Source organism: Athene cunicularia, assembly GCF_003259725.1.
Source record: "Athene cunicularia isolate RWA chromosome 6 unlocalized genomic scaffold, athCun1 chr6_part1, whole genome shotgun sequence".
In the NCBI taxonomy this organism is placed as follows: Eukaryota; Metazoa; Chordata; class Aves; order Strigiformes; family Strigidae; genus Athene; species Athene cunicularia.
This window is the reverse complement of record NW_020799105.1, coordinates 18,643,548-18,663,118: the sequence shown is the minus strand read 5'-3', so window position 1 is coordinate 18,663,118 and position 19,571 is coordinate 18,643,548. Positions and strand designations below refer to the sequence as shown.

General features: G+C 37.7%; 1 protein-coding gene across 1 annotated transcript in view; it reads left to right on the top strand.

The window, feature by feature from the left end:
* The first annotated feature begins 363 nt into the window (after nt 1–363).
* Nucleotides 364–19,571, top strand: part of GFRA1 (GDNF family receptor alpha 1) — a 144,782-nt gene continuing 125,574 nt past the window's right edge. Inside the window, exons 1-3 of the mRNA XM_026851526.1 lie at nt 364–376; nt 521–823; nt 2,102–2,185. Coding sequence (XP_026707327.1) covers nt 364–376; nt 521–823; nt 2,102–2,185 — 400 coding nt within the window. The remainder of the gene's footprint in view (nt 377–520; nt 824–2,101; nt 2,186–19,571) is intronic.

The following is a 19,571-nucleotide window of genomic DNA, read 5'->3' as shown; positions in this document are numbered from 1 at the left end:
CAGCCTTTAAAAAGTGACTGACGCAAAAAGAGGCAAATATCAATCAGTGAGGATACTTATCTCCCTGAGCTGGTTGTTTGTGGATGTAATTGAAATTACAGCAAAGCTCTTGTGGAAAGTAAGGCCGAATATTTAACCCCTCAGTTTAACGCTCGAATGGAAGGGTTATTTGTTTCACCAAAGTGGATCTAAGGAATAATGAATACTTGTTTTTTCAGGCACATTAACCCCTGTGGGTTTTCTTTCCTTTTGGTGTTCTCTCATAAATCAACTATCAGGGTTCAAACATACTGTTTCCTTGGACTCCCACAGAAGTGGATCTAAGACCACAAAAACCCCGTGTGCTTTTTCTTAAGGTGTAGCATGAAGCCTGGAGGTTTGCAAGGTGCTGCCCGTGGGGTTGGCTGCCTGTGCTGCGTGAGGAGGTCTCGTGTGCTTCCCAGACACCCGCTTTGGAGCCCCGGTTAAATCTGCCTCGTCCCTCAGTGAGAGTTTGTTGGTTTGTGTCTCCTCTCTCTAGATGTACTTTTGTCTGCAGAAGTGAGCGGGCTGCCTGGAGGGGACCGCCTCGACTGCGTGAAAGCCAGCGATCAGTGTCTCAAGGAGCAGAGCTGTAGTACTAAATACAGGACACTGAGGCAGTGTGTAGCCGGCAAAGAGAGCAACTTCAGCCGGGCGACAGGCCTGGAGGCAAAGGACGAATGCAAAAGCGCCATGGAAGCTCTCAAGCAGAAATCTCTGTACAACTGCCGCTGTAAGAGGGGCATGAAGAAGGAGAAAAACTGCCTGCGCATTTACTGGAGCATGTACCAGAGCTTACAGGGTACGTTGCAACGCACAGAAACGTTACACTCCCCAAATGCAGTGTGTGATTTTTGCAGCCACTCACATCCGCAGCTAGCTCCTGCCACTGAGGCTAAACCGAGGGTCTGACCCCGTAATTCACAGTGTGCTCTTCAGCTGCAAACTGAGGACCTTTCATCCGGCTCGAGAACAGCTGCTGCTCCGTCTCCTGTTGTTGAGAAATCCACAATGAGGGTTTCCTCCAGGGGACCCAGCTGACCTTTCTAAACCAGAGTCAAAAGATAAGGGCACTAGCAAGTGCAAGAGCTACAAAAACAATCATTTGGAGACATTTTCCTGATAATATTTAAACTCCTTAATTAGGACTCACCTAACAAGATCACAAGACACTGAAACTAGTTTCTTAGCTCTTTGATGCAAGTTAAATGTACTATGAAGAGGAGCATTGTTTTAAGGAAAAGTTTATTCTTTCCTGTATTTCCTAGCAATACTCCCTGGGCGTGTTGAGGCACTAGTGATTCCTAGAGCTTGTAGAAATGCCAGTTAGAAGGGATGTGAGAGCAGTTGACTCAGGACTTCTGTTCTTGATGTCACTGGCAGATTTCCTGTAGTCTGTTGAGAACAGTCAGGTCCTTATGAGATACATAATTTTTAGCCCCGTTTTGCTCTGTCTCTGAAGTTGAAGATGCAGTCTTTCACTTCAGTGTGGTCCTCATTTAACTCTTTTCTATAGCTCTTTCTGCAAAAAGGGAAGTCATCCCTTTCGTTTCATTTATCTAGGCATCAACTGAAACATTATAATGCGTCAATACATATTTTTGTTCTAACTTTCATAATAAATTACACTACTCTTGGACATTTTCTGCATCATAAAAAGTTTCCCTTCCAATACCGTCTTGTTAGGAATGTTTTATTCCAAAGATGCTAGTTTTTAACTGTTACCTGGGCTGCTCCTCTAAAAAGGAGCTTTGCTGTTAGGGTGAATGAAGAGGAACATCCTTGCTACAGCATCTCTCCTGCTGGCATGAGATGGGACAGTCCCTGTGATGTCACAGGCTGTCTCTGAAAATTATGACCTTATCCATGGAGGAAGGAGAGAAATGAACTAGTGACAGAGATAACCAACTAGCTTCTTTCAGGTGTTTTTTATAGATAATTCTTTGAGAACAAATAAACAGATTAAAGGGGAGTACCTTTTGCTGTTACAGAGTAACTTCATTTCAGAGTAAAATTAAACAACAAAATCTTATCCTGAATTCTCATATAAGAAAAACATCCAAATATTTTTTGTCTTTAGGAAATGACTTGCTTGAAGATTCCCCTTATGAGCCAGTTAACAGCAGACTATCAGACATATTCAGGCTAGCACCAATTGTATCAGGTAAGCAGACTTTAAATTCTTTAACTGAAGCATGATTACAATCTGCTGCTTTGTAGCTGAATTATGGAACTTTCAAGCAATACTGTCTTGAATAAAAAGAACTGTTAATGGCTTTCTGGATTTAGGAAGTTTATGATACAGTTGCACAAAAGAAAATACTAATTGGTTTTGGAATAATAACTAAAACTGAAAGAGTGCTTGGCAGGATGGCAATTTGTATTCTTTTTGAATCATTCTTGACAATAAATGCTAAATTTTCCTGTAGGTGGCAATCTGATTCCCTGCGTTCCTAATTTACAAATCGGTTCCTTTTTGGGAATGTGGTCAGTGCAAGTTACCTCCCATTGACATTAAAGAAGATCAGAAGAGAAATCTTTCAAATGTTTGCATAAGGGAACACTTTATAGTTTTGTACATTCTTGTTTAAAAAACGAAATTTCAGAATTAAGGCTTGTCTTCTGGAACTGCTCCCTGTTTAAAGAGACTATTCACAACTTCCTCCTTTTTCTAGCTTTTCTCAGAACATTTTTTGTTACTGTGTGGCTGTCTTTCAGAACTTGTTTGTGGTAATTTGAATATGTTGCTTGGTAATTATGCTGTTTGTTTTTTATCAGCCTAAATTACACTGATTTTGGATCGTATTTATTGAAACAGTGATTTTTGGGCATTCACAGGGGTTACAGGTTGGAATTAATTTTCTTTTTTGGAGTCTCAGAAAGTCTTAATGAGGATGTAGTCTGTATTTTGGATCTTTATTTTAGTTACATAAAAAAATTGTTCACAGTATAACATGTAAGTTTGGCAGTGTTGAAGCTGTAGTTAACTGACATGCTATGGATAAGCATTAGTAGATGGCTCTTTAAAAGAAAGAAGAAAAGACCAGAGAGAGTGGCTTGACCAATTTTCAGAAGTACTTACACTTTTTAGGACCCTAAGTCTCATTAAAAGCTGGGGGGACTTAACAGCCTAAGTATTTAATGGTACAGATTTTCAAAGGCATGTAGACACATAAAATGTAGATAACTGCCCATTGGGATTTTCAGAAAGGACTAAGTGATTTAAATAGGCGTTAGATGCCCAGGCAGTTTTAAAAATTCTAAGTGCTTAATGCATCCTTAGGTATCTTAATGCCTTTGAAAATCAGCCCTTTAGTCACTTTTCAAAATGTGACTTCAGATCCAAATCACATACATCTTTTGAAAGCATTATCCTAATTTGGTGAGAAAGTCTGTTGGAGAAATAGTATAGAACAAAGAAGAATCTTTCTTTATTTTTTATTGCTTAAAAACCCCAAATTAATACAAAAATAAGACAAAATCAATGCAAAGAAGTTTTGTTAAAGTTTATGGTCAGCCTGTGTGGGCCACATTCTAAGCTACCTCAGAAGTTTCATGATGTGCATATAATTATCCTATGTACACTCTGCCTTTCTGTTATTTTTTAGATTCCCCATTTACTTGCAGAGTAATAATCTTAAAAATGTAGCCATTTTTTTTCTAAAGATTCTGTGCAATGATGAAGTAAGACACAGTTGCCAACAAGTGACATCCATCCTACCAGTCAACTTAAGATGCTGGTGGACTGGTCAGGACTCATTCTGTGCTACTAGTGCACCCCAAATTGCTGTTCACTTTGTCAGAAGTTTCAGGTTTACAAGATTTGAAGGCCTAGATTCACAGGGAGCAACAAACAAAAGTTGTAATATGGTGGAAGACCACCAGTATTTGGAAGTATTGTCATCTGAAAGAAAAAAGATTAGCAAAAGCATTTTTCTTATCGTCATGGTTACTACTGCACGTTACATTCTTTAAAGCTGCCTAGTCTTACAGATTTTTTTGCAGGGCTCTGCAAATATCCCAAAGAGCAGAACTTGATAAGGTTTTTATATCTTGATTAAAACAAAAAAAAAAGTCTGTACAAGCAGTGTTGGCACAGGTTTCATAACTGGTATTCTGCTAACGTGGGCCTTGTGTTTATAGATGTTGCTGCAGTATTCACTCACCTTAAAGTTACTTGGCTATAATTAAAAGCAGTGATTAACCCTTTCATCTCACAAAGGCCATTCTGTGGTACTGTGTATGTATGACTTGATATACTTCAAGTGCAATGCTTTTCCCATCTTTTTTTCTTTATTTTAGAGACAGTATAGAAAATCACAACAGTTATCTTTTATGGTACATAAAAGAGAAAAAACATTGGCTAAGATGACTGTTTTGTGTGTTACAGAAGTCTTTTGTAGTGTACATAAGTCTAAGAAATGGAGGATAGTTTTTAAAAGCAGTTAAAGTTGATCTAATTCTATACTGAAGGATGTTCAAAATTGCATCCTCTATGGAAACAGGATGCCGCTTTCTCATTAATTGTTCAAACGTGTTGATTTAAAACAAAAATGAGGAATATATTGCTAAATGCTACTAGGTCTGCAACACAAGTGGAATTTATTTAAAAAAATAACTGATGGCTAAGCTAGGAATACAAGTTCAGTGTCTGATTTACATGAATACTCAGGATATGTCATCACAAGGGTCTGATCTTCCTTCTTCATCTACACTTTAAGTTCATGATTCAGCTCCTTCTGTAAAGTTAGTCCTCTGACACCTCCCATGGCCAAATTCAGGACTGTGAGTCTTCCCAGTTGAAGGATAGGACTGTCTTGTTTTTTGTTTTGGGCATGTCTAGGTCTGAATTTTCTTTAGAACTGCTATGTCTGATGTGGTACTTCTGCCTCAGGGGCGTGAATTTCTTGCTGGTAGGCAGCTCTTTCAAAGTACTTGTGTGTATGTTTCAGAGGGTAACAGATTTGGGTTAGTTATTACATTGTAAAGATTTTGCTTAAACAGACATTTTTGCTTAAACCTTAACAACTTCTGAGAGGTGAAAACATTTTAAGGCCACTGACTTCAGTCACAACTACAGTAAATGCAAAATCTGTTGATTGGATTTCAGAGGTGAGTTTCACACCAAATTGAGGATAGATGCTTGAATTAGTCACTTGTTAAAGCTATCTACAGCTTTTTACTACCTGGGGAACAGTTTGCCTCTTGAATTTGTATTGTATTTGACATTGAGCCTCACAACTGGAAGATATCTTATTATTTTGGCATCAGCTGATACAGTGTAGTGGTCACCTCTGTGGAATCTTGTAAGAAAATATCCTGCGTAAAAGCTGTAGGTTCACGTACCTGTAGAAAATAAACGTTTCTCATTCATTTCAATGCAAACTGGAGAGCCACTAAAGCTGAATAAAATGCCTTAAGTCATATCTGTGAAGTGGTGTAAATAGAATACTTAATGTTAAAAAGAATTGACTATTTAGATCAAAGTATTTAGGATGACATAACGCTCTTCTCCCATGGATTCACTTTTAAGTTGCCTAGTTAATCACAGGCTTATTAACCCACTGTTCAGCTTTGTGTATCTTTCCTTCTTTCTTTTACATCTGTTATGTTTAGAAATAAAGAACAGGCTTGATAAATCAGAATATTTCTTAAAACGTGTAGGTTTTGCTGGTAATCTGTGGAGATTTGGTTGGTTACATGCTTCTAGTTTTGGCTTGTTTCCAGCTGCTAAAATGCAAGACAGGTAGAAATTAATTATTTTGCCAATATTTCTTTTTAGTGTAGTAAACTGTTTTTGCAAAGTGCCTTTTGTACCACTGACAAATGAGAGGAACTAGCTCATATGATAACATGTCAAAAGGAGTGTTTCCTGATTCTGCTGTTCTCCTGAGAGGCTGTTTACTTTTTAAAACTCTGGGAAACTTCTGTTGCTGAAGGTATTTGGAAGCTTATATTTAGAAAAGGGTATATTTTATATTTATTATGGTAAATTTGTTAATTAAAAACGAGAGTTCAGTAGACAGCACAGCACATAGGGCTTTGTACTTCATTCCACGTTAGAACATGGGTAGCACAACACAAGAAGTTAGTATGTTTGATATGCATGTTGAATAAGCTGTAAGTTCAAATACGACCAATTATGATGAGTAAGATGGCCTTTTATTGTATTTAAAACGTTGAGAGTATAAAAAGTTAGCAGTGCTGGAATTCTCAGAAGGGTGTGTGTGCTGGTGGCATTTAAATTTAGCAGTCTCACGGCCACTCTTTCTGTTGGATTTCATAAAATGGGTCTGGGTCTCTGTCTAGGATCTCTAAATTGTTCAGAAGGAGAGTGGATTAATTAGTTAATTCTTCCTCTGAATTTTTCAGTGTTTTAAGCATCCTGTGTCATTGATGTTCACAGATTAGAAAGTTGATGTCTGGAAAGTCCAGTATACAAAACAGATTTTTTGAGATTTGACAGAGTTTTATAAGGGGATACTGCCTTCTCCCCAGCATAAAACCTGCTCTGAGTATTGATATCAGGTATCTGGCCCCTCCCCATTATTTTATCCTTCCCAAGAGTGAGGTAGAGATATCACAGAGAAACGAACTGCAAGTGTTTCCTTTGGAAAAGTTGCTATGAGCAAAGGTGGGGGAGGAAGGTTAGGGTTTTTCAATACGAATTCTCAGGACCCAGAGAAACAAAGCTTCCTTGTCTGTGTGCTTAAGGTCCTTTAGGATTCGTTATACCTTGTCTTTTTGCTACTTCTGTAAAGAGGGGGTGTAGAAAACACTGTCATAGGAATTAATTTTGCCCAAACTTTCACAATCCCCAAATTCTTTTAATTAAGCATTGAACGTTCCCCCATTCATTTTTCAATTGTTGAACTAATGTAAGAGCTGTGTTCTGGATAGCAGGTTCCTGACACTTTAATTAGCATTTGCTTCTTTTTTTCCTACCTGGTAAATTACTTTTCTTTTGTAGAATCCATATATAGCATTTTTAAATTGTTTATCAAAAAGATAAGTTAGCGTCTTTGTCCTAGCCAATCTTTTTCCTTTTGGGGTTTGTGGCATGTGAATTAGTGGCTTCTCCCATGAATTAATACTGTATGACATCTCCAATTCCTACTGCCTGAGGCCTCTAATCCTGGTTCTATTCCTAAATCTGTGTATATTTCAAATGCTACATATTTTTCTAATTTTATTGCTATATCTTTTTCTGACATTTCTGTACGAAGATTTGAGATGCCACATTTCTACAAAGGCAATTTCATTTACAAAATATTAAAAAATATTTATTTCTCTTGACTATTTACAATGCTCTTATTAGCTCTTACCTCCCATGTCGCTGCAGTTTATTTAAAAAAAGAGATACTTCATCTTAGTTACCTTGCACATTCACCTAATTTCCTAAACAAGAAACCAGATCTTGCTAAGTTAATAGGAGTCTTGCAATCTGATTCTGTTCCCACTGAAGTAAGCATAACACATCAGAATCTTTTTATTTGATTATGATGTATTCTGTTTCCTGTTCTATTTTTTTGGCTTAGTTCTGAGTTTCTGATGTGATGTTCAGCCTTTTGATAAAGAGAAGTAAAAACATGTTAATGTAGCTACACTAGATTGTCTCATGCACAACTTCATTTTCCTTTGTGAGGTAATACGTTAAAATAATAGCCCTTGGACCAATATTTGATACTGGTTTTACACTTACACATCCAGACTAACTCTTCTTTCCACAGTGAGAATTTGTGGCCCTTTGCCTGTTGCAAGAAAAAAACAAACAACACAGGCATCTATTTTAGCTGCATTTAACGAAATGAAAATAGTTTGACAAAAATAAATCTAATATGAGCATGTACAACGTTTGTGTTCTTTGACATTTCTGTCTGCAGATTTTCTTTGCAGAGACAACTAGGCTGGCTTCCAGTCAGATAACAAGTTATCAAGGGTGCATAGATACTAGTTGCTGATTTCCACTTCTGCATTTTCATAATCAGATTGGACTTCACACAAAAGAAAATCACTTTGGTGACTGTTGGCTTGCAGGAACTCTTTGAATTTCCAGTTTTCTGCATTTCTTGAAGCTAGATCTGATTATGAGAGGGGAATTAAGTACCTTGCTGAAGTAACTGATTGACTAGCTTATAAAAGCAATGCCTGTGCACTTTTAACTTCAGCAGGAACATGAACATGCCTTGAAACCCCAAACAGGAATATGTAAATATCCTCAGTTTAGTCCATATTTCTTTGCTTGGTGAGATTATTGGAACTTTTTTGCTAAATTCTTTGAGGATCAGTAAAACAGAAGAAAAAGTCTTTCTTCCTGAAGTATTTAAAATGCACAGCTTTGAGCAAATGTAGAATTTCTGTTTGTCCCAGTAGTCTAGGTAGGCTTTGTCAACCTTTTTCAACACAGGAAACAAGATGAAATCCATTCCATGGAAGGAGGAAGCATCTGATGATACAACACAGAGCGTTTATGCATGAATATTCAGCGTCTCCTTGAATGCTAGGAGTAGTAAGAGAGAATATTTAGGAGTCTTGAAGGAAACTCAAAGGAGAGCAATACTCTCCTGAAGCCTCAAAGGAAAGTGTTGGGAGATGCTTAATTGAATTAGCACAGCCAGGCATTTTGCTTACAATGTATAATGAACCATGTCTTTTCTTTGTCTAGAGTAGCACCTTTGGAAGGTAGAATTGCCATCCCTTTAATGGGTATCTTTGCAGGAAAGTCTCAATTATACTGTGGTGGGCCAGATATCAAATGAGGAACTGCATATGTGCTTTTGAGCAGCAAATTGAATATTCTTGTTTCCCATTATATGGTTTATGGTTTGTGTAAGTGCCACACCAGTTCCTCCGAAGTAGGAGCAAAAGCACACAGGTACTGCTAGCAGCGTTTGTGGGACTGCGAGGAGAGATCTGGTACTTTCTAGGCACAGAGGAGGGAAGGAGAATCTGGTTGCCCATGGGAGAGGTACCGCCATTTCAAGGACGTGGTGAGCAGGAGCAGGCATGGGCTGCCAGGGGACCTTAGAAACACGGGACTTGCCAGACACTTCCCAGAGTTTGTCAGGTGTGTACAGGCTGCTGTGTTGCAGGGGTAAGCAGTTGGACACAACCAGCCTGCTAATGGGGCTGCTGAAGGCACGATGTGGTGCGTGAGGAAAAGCCTGTGGCGCCTGTGGCACAGCTTTGGTGCAGTGCTGAGCCGACTGTTGGGAATGCTGTGGTGATAAAGGTGGCGTACAGCCTTCTTCAGAGGGCTCCTGAAGCGCCCTGTCTATAAGCCGTGTCCCCTGGTGAAATGCAGAGAACAGGGCCCAAAAGAGCAGTATCCTGCAGCTTTCTGTCTCTTGATCGCACAGCAAGGTGCAGCTTATAGCAGACGATTTGCACTTTGGTTCTTTACATTTTAAAATATTTTAAGAATTTATTTTTATAACCCTATATGTATTTGACTCTCAGGGATAACTTTGACAGCCTTGGAAGTATCTGGTGGTATCTGTCAGGAGTTGACAGTATGTTAAAAATGCTAAGAGTAAAATGCCTCTGTGTGATGAAAAGAAATAAGAATTTCTGGATTGTAAGGCAGAACTTATTTGTGATAAGTATTCAACATTTCTTATTTTAAGATGTACGTTATATTGTTTTAACCATGAAAGGAATATGTTTACAGCTTTGATTCTTAGAAATGTGACCATTTTCATTTATGAAAACTAATTCTATAATTTATATTATTTTTTTTCATATTATTTTTATATTTTTGCATTTTCTGTGGATGAAACTGATGTAACAACAATGCTGTCAGTATAGTTAGGGCATTAACACAAACTATTTTTGGACTATTTCATTAGTTACTATGATGCTTTGACAGTTTTTATAAGTGTCAGGCTACTGTCCTGTGCAATCTGCACTCAGCCTGAAATTTAACATGAGAGATGCACGACACAAAGTGTAATGGCATAGAGAAAGCTCTTCCTGCATAGAAATTTGCAGAAATGATGGGTTGTAAAGAGACTTGAAGATATCAAACAATTTGAGTAGGAACCCATAAATAAAGATGAATTTCTGCATTCACTGGTTATACGATTTTATCACTGTCTGATGTCCATAAAATGCATCTTCCCATTAAAGTTTTGTCATGCAGCTGATGAGGTTCAGAAGTGTTAAAAGCTTCCACTCTCTTCCTTTTAAATTCTGCACCCTAAATTCAGTAGTAAAGCTCGGTTAAGCAAAACCAGAAATCACTGTTCCTCCTCTGCAGGAAACAGTACCATGATTCTCCCTGCTCCCCGGTCCCGCAGCCTCCAGCCCACTGCTGATGGGCTTTAACCCTAACAGTCAGGATAGTGCTAATCACTGTTGCTTCCTTGAGCAAATAACTACAACTCATTCCTACCTTGACAGACCTTTTCCAGATGCTGCCATCACTACTTTGCTCCCTCTGAACTGTAACTGCTCCACCAAATCCTCTCTAGCTGTAGGACTTCAGTAGTTTCTTTCTGTGTCACAGCAACCTTGAACAGCTCTGCTTTCCACCTAAGCTACTCCTCAGAAAGCTGACTGCAGTTTTTCTCTTTCCTTTTTATGACAGGCTTGTCTTTGCTCTCTTGACTCATGTCTTGACTTTGTGGTCTGCCTCTGGCCCCACTCTGGCTCTACCTTTCTCCATTCCCCCAATACTTCCCTGTCCTCCCTTGTGCAGTACTTCTGGTGATGCAAAACCTTTCTGTTCCTTGAAAGCTTCCCTTAAACTCTGATTTTTCCAGCATTCTCTAAATGGTTCTCACACCCTCCCTGTAAAAAGCTGGAGATGTGGTCTAATAAAAGGAATCATTCCTGGATATTTGAGCTAATAAAGACTGATTTCCTGCCAGAGTCCTCTGTCTCCTGGATGCCCACCGCTCTCCACACAGACGGAGCTCCTATCTTCTCTCCCTGGGCTGTGCCCTCTCCACATGTACTCCCTTGTCTCTTCACTAGTCCTTAACTCTGTCCCACGTCTCTCGTCTCTGTGGGGCAGCACATGCTGTGGCTGGTGTGGTGTTACACACGCTCTGGAGGACTGTATGGGCAGGCAGGCAGGCACCTGCTCTCTCTTAGAGTGGCTCAGAGCCAGAGACATGCCTGCCTTGTCCTTGGTGGGCAGGTCTAAAAGCTGCAGTTTTTAATAAAATTTGTAAGGACTTCATATTAATTCCTCTGTCAAATTTGTTTAAGTATGTCCTATGAGTTAAAAAATCACTGGGAGCTGGGAGCTGCTGGGGTGTGGAGAAGATAGAGGAGAGACTAATATTAACTTTATCTACATTTCCTTGAAATATTAGGATTAAAAAAAGCAAATATGGTCTCCTGTGATATTGCTGAGCGTTACACTATGACATATCTCATTCTAGTCTCATGAAACATCTAGTGTGTCGTGCAAGTGATATAAATAAACATGCAGTAGTCTTGAAACATACAGACAATTAAGTACAGTTGATGGCTGACAGTTGTATTAGAGAATTGAGCATCTCAGGATTCTCAAAATGGGAAGTAATTCATGCATTTAGGTTAGTTGACATGAAGATTATTTATTCAGATTCAGAAATGGAACAAGAAAGAAAGGACCCATCCAAATCTGTTACATATGAACACATATATTTGGATGCTATCACGGTGTACTTATAAATGACACTGCACTTTTTAAAGTAATCTTTTTCAGATGGAATATTTTTAAGATTAAGGATTAAGTTTTGCATATGTTTGTTGTAGTAAGGTCATAAACAAAGTAAAGAGAGGCGGTACTAGCATTTGGTAGCAGTTTCAAAGAATTCATGTCCAAAAACCCGGACTTCTCCAGGCTTGCCGCTTGCAGACAGAGTAGAATGTATTCTGCATAGCAGTGGCTTTGCATTAATGAACGCTTAAGCAGCAGATTAAAATGTCTGTTTAAAAAATAGGTTAGGATTATATAATAACACAAGTCTGGGATACTAATAACAGTGAAGATAATTTTATTGAGGAGATTAAGTGCAATTAGATCTCAACTGCAGAATGTTTGAGTACACCACCAGATCAAACCCCAGTCCCTGCAGCTTTACTTGCTTTCCTTCACACCTACAGGATCAGCACCTGACAGCAAAGTAAATTATAGTTTTTATTGTTGTTCATTTTATATTGCTATAGGAATGAACATCATGTTATCCATTAGGACTCAGACAAACAAGTCTTTTCTTCACATACGCAGTCATGAAACAAGACATGATTGAAGACAGTGAGGTTTCTGCACTACTTGGAATTCTATTAGAAACTGATAAATTTGCTTGTCAGATTTCTTTAAAGGATTCCATGGTATTCTCATATGAAAAGTCATGAAAATTACAGCTTCATAATAAGCCCATATAGACTGAGAAAATGTGTCAGTTTTTGTCTCATAATCTATTTACTTAATTTTAGTCTCCTCAATAGTGAAATGGAGACACAGACTTGGGGTGGTTTGTAACACTTACAACCTGATGAAGTAAACTAATTTGATCCTTTGAGAGGTCAAACTGTGTGTTTCTAAGCAAACATTCCCCAAGGCTGCTGATGTGTGAGATGTCTCTTCCCCTTGCCAAATGTCCCACCTTCGCAATAGGAAATTAAGGGAGACTTGCAAAGAACTGTGGTGTGTTAGTGTATTTAATCTTGTGTATAAACTGACGTGAGAACTGTTGAACACGGGGTTTCATGTGGTGTTTAGTTTTTTAATTTGTGCAGACTTTAAAAATATCTAGACAGCTCTCTTCTGGGTTGGGTAGAACGTGAATGTTTTAACTCTGTGTTAATATTTAGGGAGAAAGTCATATGTTGTTTTTTGATTTAGTAAATAGCAAATTATTTGAATCTGACTTGGAGCTTCATTTAACTTTTTAATACATTTCTGCTCTATAGCTAAAAATATCTTATCTTCATGCCCTTGACCTTTCTCTAAGAGCTGTGGGAAGATTAAAATGCATAAATGAGAATAAATTTAGAATTAGCCAGTTTGAAGAAAAATGGTACCAAATGCCTTAGCTAGCTGAAAAATGGTATTGTCAGTCCTACAACATGTCCAGCCTGGCAGAGCTGAGCAAAGCAACCTGCTAGTAGAACAGGGCTCTAGTAGTCCTAGAAATGGGATTTTTCATCCCCCACTCAGTCCCTCCCCTCCTTGCAGAAGCTGCCAACAAAGGTCCCAATTACAGTGATGATTTCTGTAGCTCAGATATCTGTCCCTTAAGATAGCCCTTTCCCCTCAGCTTGTTCTGTGTAGTTCACTATGCAGCTGTATAAATACCTTCAGTCGTTACCCTCTTGGACTGTATTTGAACTAGCGACTAAAAGGTGAGGTTGTCAATACATTAAAGATGTCGTTAATGGCATAACCACAGCCATAAAAGGTGAATAATTGTGATGGTGGAGCTTTATTTATTTATTTATTCATTAAAAAATGTGTTGGTATCTGGCATCTTTGACGTTACAGGGATAATTCTGAAAACAGATGACTTGCAGTGATATCCACTGCAAGCAGCCACGCTGCAGTGTTCTTAATTATCTACTTTAAATTATTCACTTAACAAGACAGAGAATGGTTGCACTTGTGAAGCTGTCATCTTTAGGGCTTAGGTACTGCATTGCTGTGCAATAATTACACAGTCTGAGACTAGCTTTCGTTTATGCTAATTGCAAGTAAGCTTATAAATTCCCAAGATTATTTAAAAGAGAGTTATCTCCTTCCTGTTGTGTTAAGTCAAGGGTTTAAATGTTGCAAACTTTCAGTCCCGCTTTAAAGAGAAAATGTCACCATAAAAATCTTTCAGATATCCATACTTCGTCAAGCTAAGAAAACAAGAAGTGTTATTCTATTTTGCCTCTCAGAATTGTATTTGTAGAATTGCAACTGTATATACTGATTTTTATCATTATTTTAAATTAATTCGGTGGTTTAAATATATATTTAACCCTATACAGGCAGACATAATAAAATTAAGATCATACCTAAATGATAATCAGTAAGGGGCTCTACCTAGGGCACTAACAGGATGGAAAAGAAATTGATTTCATAAATGGCAGTGTTTTCTGTAAAGCTGTTATCAGTAGGATCTTTAGAAAAAAAATCACAGATTTCTGTAATGCAGGCAATATGCAATATCTGGTTTAGACTGAGAAGAGAAATTTAATTTATAAGTTATGGAAAGAAATATTTTTCCCTGAAAGAATAAGATAGAGCTAATAGTTAGCTCCCTGTGAGCAGTAACATGTGCTAACTGAAGGCCTCAGGATTGCATTGTAAGAGTCAGTATTCAAGCCTGTAGTATACTTAAAGTTTCTGTCTTTAGCCAGACTTAGAAATATAATAAATGATTCTGGATCTGAACTGTGGTGAGAAGAGCTCCTTCCCACTGCAGTTATCAGAATGGGAGGCGTGTAAGGTGCTTGTAACAGATAGCTCCTCTATCTGCAGAGCAGGTTGTACTTCTTCTATGGCAAAGAATGTTGCTGATAGATTAGGGTGACAATTCATAATGTTCCTGAGCGTGAACGCTATGTGTTGAACAAGAACAGTGTCTCAAGGAGCATGTCATAGAGAATTAAGGTTTATTACTTAACCTTCCTTGTGGTTTTCAGAATTTTAAAAGGATTTATAATATCTGAAATAGGTTTAAACTCAGAAAACCTTGGTATTTTACAACAATACTTTACAAATCATCAGACTATAGCTGAGTGCAGTGGTCTAATTCTGGATAATGACTGTTGTGTGACATGATACAATAACAGAAAAGTATTTTAATAAAATTCTAGAAATTACTGTGCGCATTAGGAATGATTTCTTAGGCTGTAACAGGAAAGCTAGAGAGGTTTTTTAAAGGTGTTATCTTCTCAGATGTGTAGTATTAGTGTGCAGTAAATGTATCATTTTGAACTATTTATTTTTAAAGAGTGGCAAAAGTATCTCTAAATCACTCTAGAGGTATTTAGAGACAAGGTTTTGGCTAGCTGCCCAAAATACCGTATAGTAGGTATTTGGGAAGGAGGAGAGCTTTCTTTGAGGTATTTTTACCACTGGGGGAACTCCTGCTGTTCACATTTCTTCTGTAGAGTTTGGAGTACCCCAGATTTGCTTTAAATCATTTGAGTTCACCTGAAAGTGGTGGGTATACTGATGGAAGAGTTGCAGCCACTGTATTTGTCATAGAAGATCACGTTAATTTTAATTGGCACATGAAGTGTTGATCTTTTTCACATTGTAACACCCAAATGTTAACCCAGGTTGTTTCTCTTTGCATCTAATGCTATGCATCACATGAGAAGCTGCACGGTTTGCAGATGTGGCTGAGTTAATTCTTTTGACTGTTTTATCCTTAGTTGTTTCAAGACTTGAGTGAATAGCTGCTGTCAGGACTGTAGCTTTTTTCGTATTAAATGTAGAAGCTGAGCTAATGTATATTTGGCAGACACAAGCACTTGGAGGTCAGGAAACTTGCGACTTTAGCTTTTTCTCTTTTGTACAATTCCTTTCTGACACAGGCTTGAAATTACATTCAAACACTTCTTTTCCAGTATGTGATATGAATCAATGCTGTACCGGTGCCTAAGATCACCTTTGCTGATGTACTTAAAATCTGACTAATACATATTTAAAGGGAGAGTAAAGGTACAAACACATCTCTAATTCTGGGCCTGTCTGACTGGAAAGTTTCTTTTCATAAATCATTCAACAGCAGGTTTACTGAAAGAAAGGTTAGGAGGCTCATTTGTGTAAACTTCCAGACCTTTCCCCCAAAATAGCTCTTTTCCATTGGAAAAAATGCAGTTATCCCAATTTTCTGACTACTCTAGTTTGGTCATTCTGTGAGACTGTATTCTTTTTTCCTGTCAGGAGTTTTCAGAACCTTTACAGGTGCCATCAGATTGGCCACCACTTTGTGCTGTAGCACTTTTCAGAAAGGACTGGACAGAAGAGAGATGAGTCCGTACATGTCTGTTCATAAAGCTGAACAATGGTTTGCAATCTGTAAAGAGCCAATCCTTCCTGTTTGTAATACAGCCTGGTGTCCTCAAACCATAGGATATTAGGTCATCTTGTTTTTAAAGACACTAGCAGCATAAGGCCAGGTATTCTCAAAGCAGCATTTGTTGCTGTTGAATTGAAAGCTCTATCACAGTTTATTTCCTTGTACTAATTCTTCTGTCTCTACCTGTTGCATCACAGTGCAATGAGTTGATGGGTGTTAGTTGGTAGGAAACAAGTACGTAGAAGTGCCATCTCATACCTGGCTTCAGACCCCATTTATTTTATTAAAGTTAATGAAGTGAATTTTGCTTCAGATACACAATCATGCTGTAGTTTTATTTAATAAAACAAGGAAGGAAGAACCAAGTTGCATTTGCTTCATAAGGAAAATCTGTCTTTTGTTGTTTAGAGAATGTACCCTGTGATGCCTGTCATACAGCATTAATTTTTATGCTGTACTTAGAATTTAAATACCTGAATTTCTGGCATTTTCTTTTCTTCATTGGTGACAAGTCAATGCTGAATATTCAATTGAAATATCATTTTTAAGAAGTAACATCTAAAATGAGGCAGACTAGAAGGGAAGAAGGCAACGTTTCTAAATGTTCTAAAGGCAACAAACTAAAGAGTTTGTCAAACTCTAAATTGGAGAGCTTCAGGTAGTGTAAAAGACGTGTTTAAGCAGATAATCGTCTGATTGTTTTCACTCTCCTTCCATGTGTATCAAGAAGCTACTCCACTGAGTACCAAAACTTCAGAGCTGGCAACATCTTCCTGGAGGAGAATGTGTATAGTGCCTCTATTTGGTGTTGGAGAGAAAGAAATGAGCAGTTTGCTTTCTAGCATGGTAGAATTCCATAAACTCTGCTATTACCTTATATTCTAATATGATTAATCCTAATGAGTAATGAAGCCTAAGCATTATTTTTTGTTATTTTAACTAGTTGTCAGTTGGTTGCTAATGGGAAACTTAGAAATATGTAACGGAGAAATTTGGTTATGTGGAGATCAGTCAAATTGTAGCAGTCATTTTGTAAGCAAAATAGTAAGTAGTTCTTAAGGACACTTGGCAGAAGAAGAGAAATAATAATTTGCACGTTTAAGCCTGTCTATTTCATCAGGTCACATTGTTCTTTGAAGAATATATGTTGCAATAATTATAGTAGTATGCTAATTACTTCTTTTAATTACAGATTTTTTTTTTTTAATGTGAGGGTTAGATCAGCTCCTGTGAAACTGGCTTCTCATTTTTCCATTCATGTATAGTAGAAGCATTGGGACAAAATACATTTTCTATTATTTTGTCTCTTCATCTGGAAGGAATTTGTTTAATCTGTAGGACCCACATTCAAAGCGTTAAATTATGACAAATATTTATTGTAGAATATTTTTTATAGTTAACTGCAGAAGAGTGTTTTCTCTTGCTTTAAGTCACAAGATACCCATTTACATTCTATTATCAGGGTCTTGAGTACTGTAGGCTCTCAGCTACCATTGTCTCCAGTTGTTTTCCATCAGAGTTGGATCAAAATCAGCTTTACTAGATGAGATTTTTAGTCCCTCCTTGGGCAAAATTTTTGTTAAGATCAAATGAAGATTTCCCAGACAAGCTGCAGAATATAACCACTGTCAGCAATGATGTTTCTTTGTGTATTCTATACTGCAAATATACCTTGTTTGTGCGACCTCAAGATGTTTTGATTAATTGCATCTTTTGGAACTCCACATGTATGTTGTGCCTGCTTTATTCACACATAAAAGGGACACAGCTATTACCTTCCCTCTAAGTTATGTGAGGAAGGAGGATTGTGTTTGCCCTCTGTGGTATATTTCTAAGCTCCATAACATTTAAAAAATATTTTTCATGCCTTTGGTCTGATTCTAAATGTTATTTTTCATTAGCCATAAAAACTATGTGTTAAAAGCTCTCAGAGGTTTTGTGCAGGCTTTCATGCAGTAGTCTGATGCCTCTGACAGATAATCCTGGAGAGATCTCTTCCACAAAACAGGACTTGTTCTTGATAATTATTCTCATATGACGATTACTGCTTCTTTGCTTTAAGCAATCTGATAAGGAGACTACATAGCACAGAGTCAGGAAAATTACTTCCAGGTATAGGAGATTTTCCATGGGGGCATCTCTTGAAATTAAAGATCTGTAATTATTTCCAATGCATAGGATGTTCCATACCCTCTCTTACGCTGGTAAAAGTTCATCTGATAGTAGTACATGTGTCACTGTTCAGTACTTTCTGATCTTCTGTCTCATACTGGTTAAAGTTCTTAAAGACCCTTTTAGTGACAAAATAGGTTTTTGTGGAGCACTTTAATGTCCTATTTGTGATGCTTGTCATGCATCTTGTGTTTATTTTAAGCACTGCTGTGATCATCGTCTGACTCAAAATTGGTATTCACTTCAGGAGAGCAAGCAAGCTTTAGACAGTTATGGTATAAAAGCTATATGTCTTGCTTTATCAGGAACAAATAGTACTGAGACCTTGTATGAAATTCATTCATAAAGATGATGCCTGCATTTTGCAGAACAGAATTGGTGGCCTTATGTTTTTCCTCTAAATTTCATGCTACAGATGGAGAGGATTATTTACGTGGCAAACTCAGTTTATAGCTCAGCAATCAGAGAGCAGCTGTATTTTTCTCCATTGCCAGATCCTCAGCAACATCTTGTCCTGTTTGTAAAGCCATCTACTTTATGAAAGTTAGAGGGCTCCCAAACAGAACAAGCTGCTCGTATTTGTAAAGTATACAGCTGCTAGATCCAGAGCTGATGCACTGGGAGAGCAGTACTCCCATCTTTGTTTAATTGATAATGTTGGCACTTTTCATGCCACCACTCTGAAAAGACTGCAGCTTAGCAGTCACTCTTGCATGGCTTTATGCTGGCGTGCACCCAAAGAAAAATAAGATAGCTCTCCTATGGCCGCTTCAGTCCTTCAAGATGCTTTAGTCAGTTGAAGTACACTGCTAACAAAAGACTTGAATTACACGGAAAAGGAGAGAGAGTAACTACTATTCCACCTTCTGTCTCTCTGTGTAGAATCACTGAAAGCTGGAGGTCGTATATGCAGCAATACACAGTGGACCTTAGAAGGTCCCAAGGTCAGACAGTTGAGGTGCTTGCCTGCTGGCAATGTATTGTGCAGCCCCATTGATCACAATATTGCAAAAATCACAGCTTTTTATCAGGAAATTATTATTTTTGATATGGTAAAGCAAATTTGGGTATATTTGTCACAAATATGCTTTTTAAGGACTTCAGATTTCCAGTATATAAATGATATTTATAATATATTTCTCTTTGATACTGGTCATTTCTGTCATTATAAAACTTGCCTTCATCATTTAAAAATAGGTTCTATAAAACTTTGATAATTTTTCAATGTTTGATTTAAATTACAAAGTTCAATAAGCTTTCTTTGCTCAGCTTATCTGTAAAAAATATATGCTTTATAAATACCCAGTGCACCAATATTTAAAAGGCCATGTGTTATCTGAGAAAACTCATGCAGAGCATCAACAG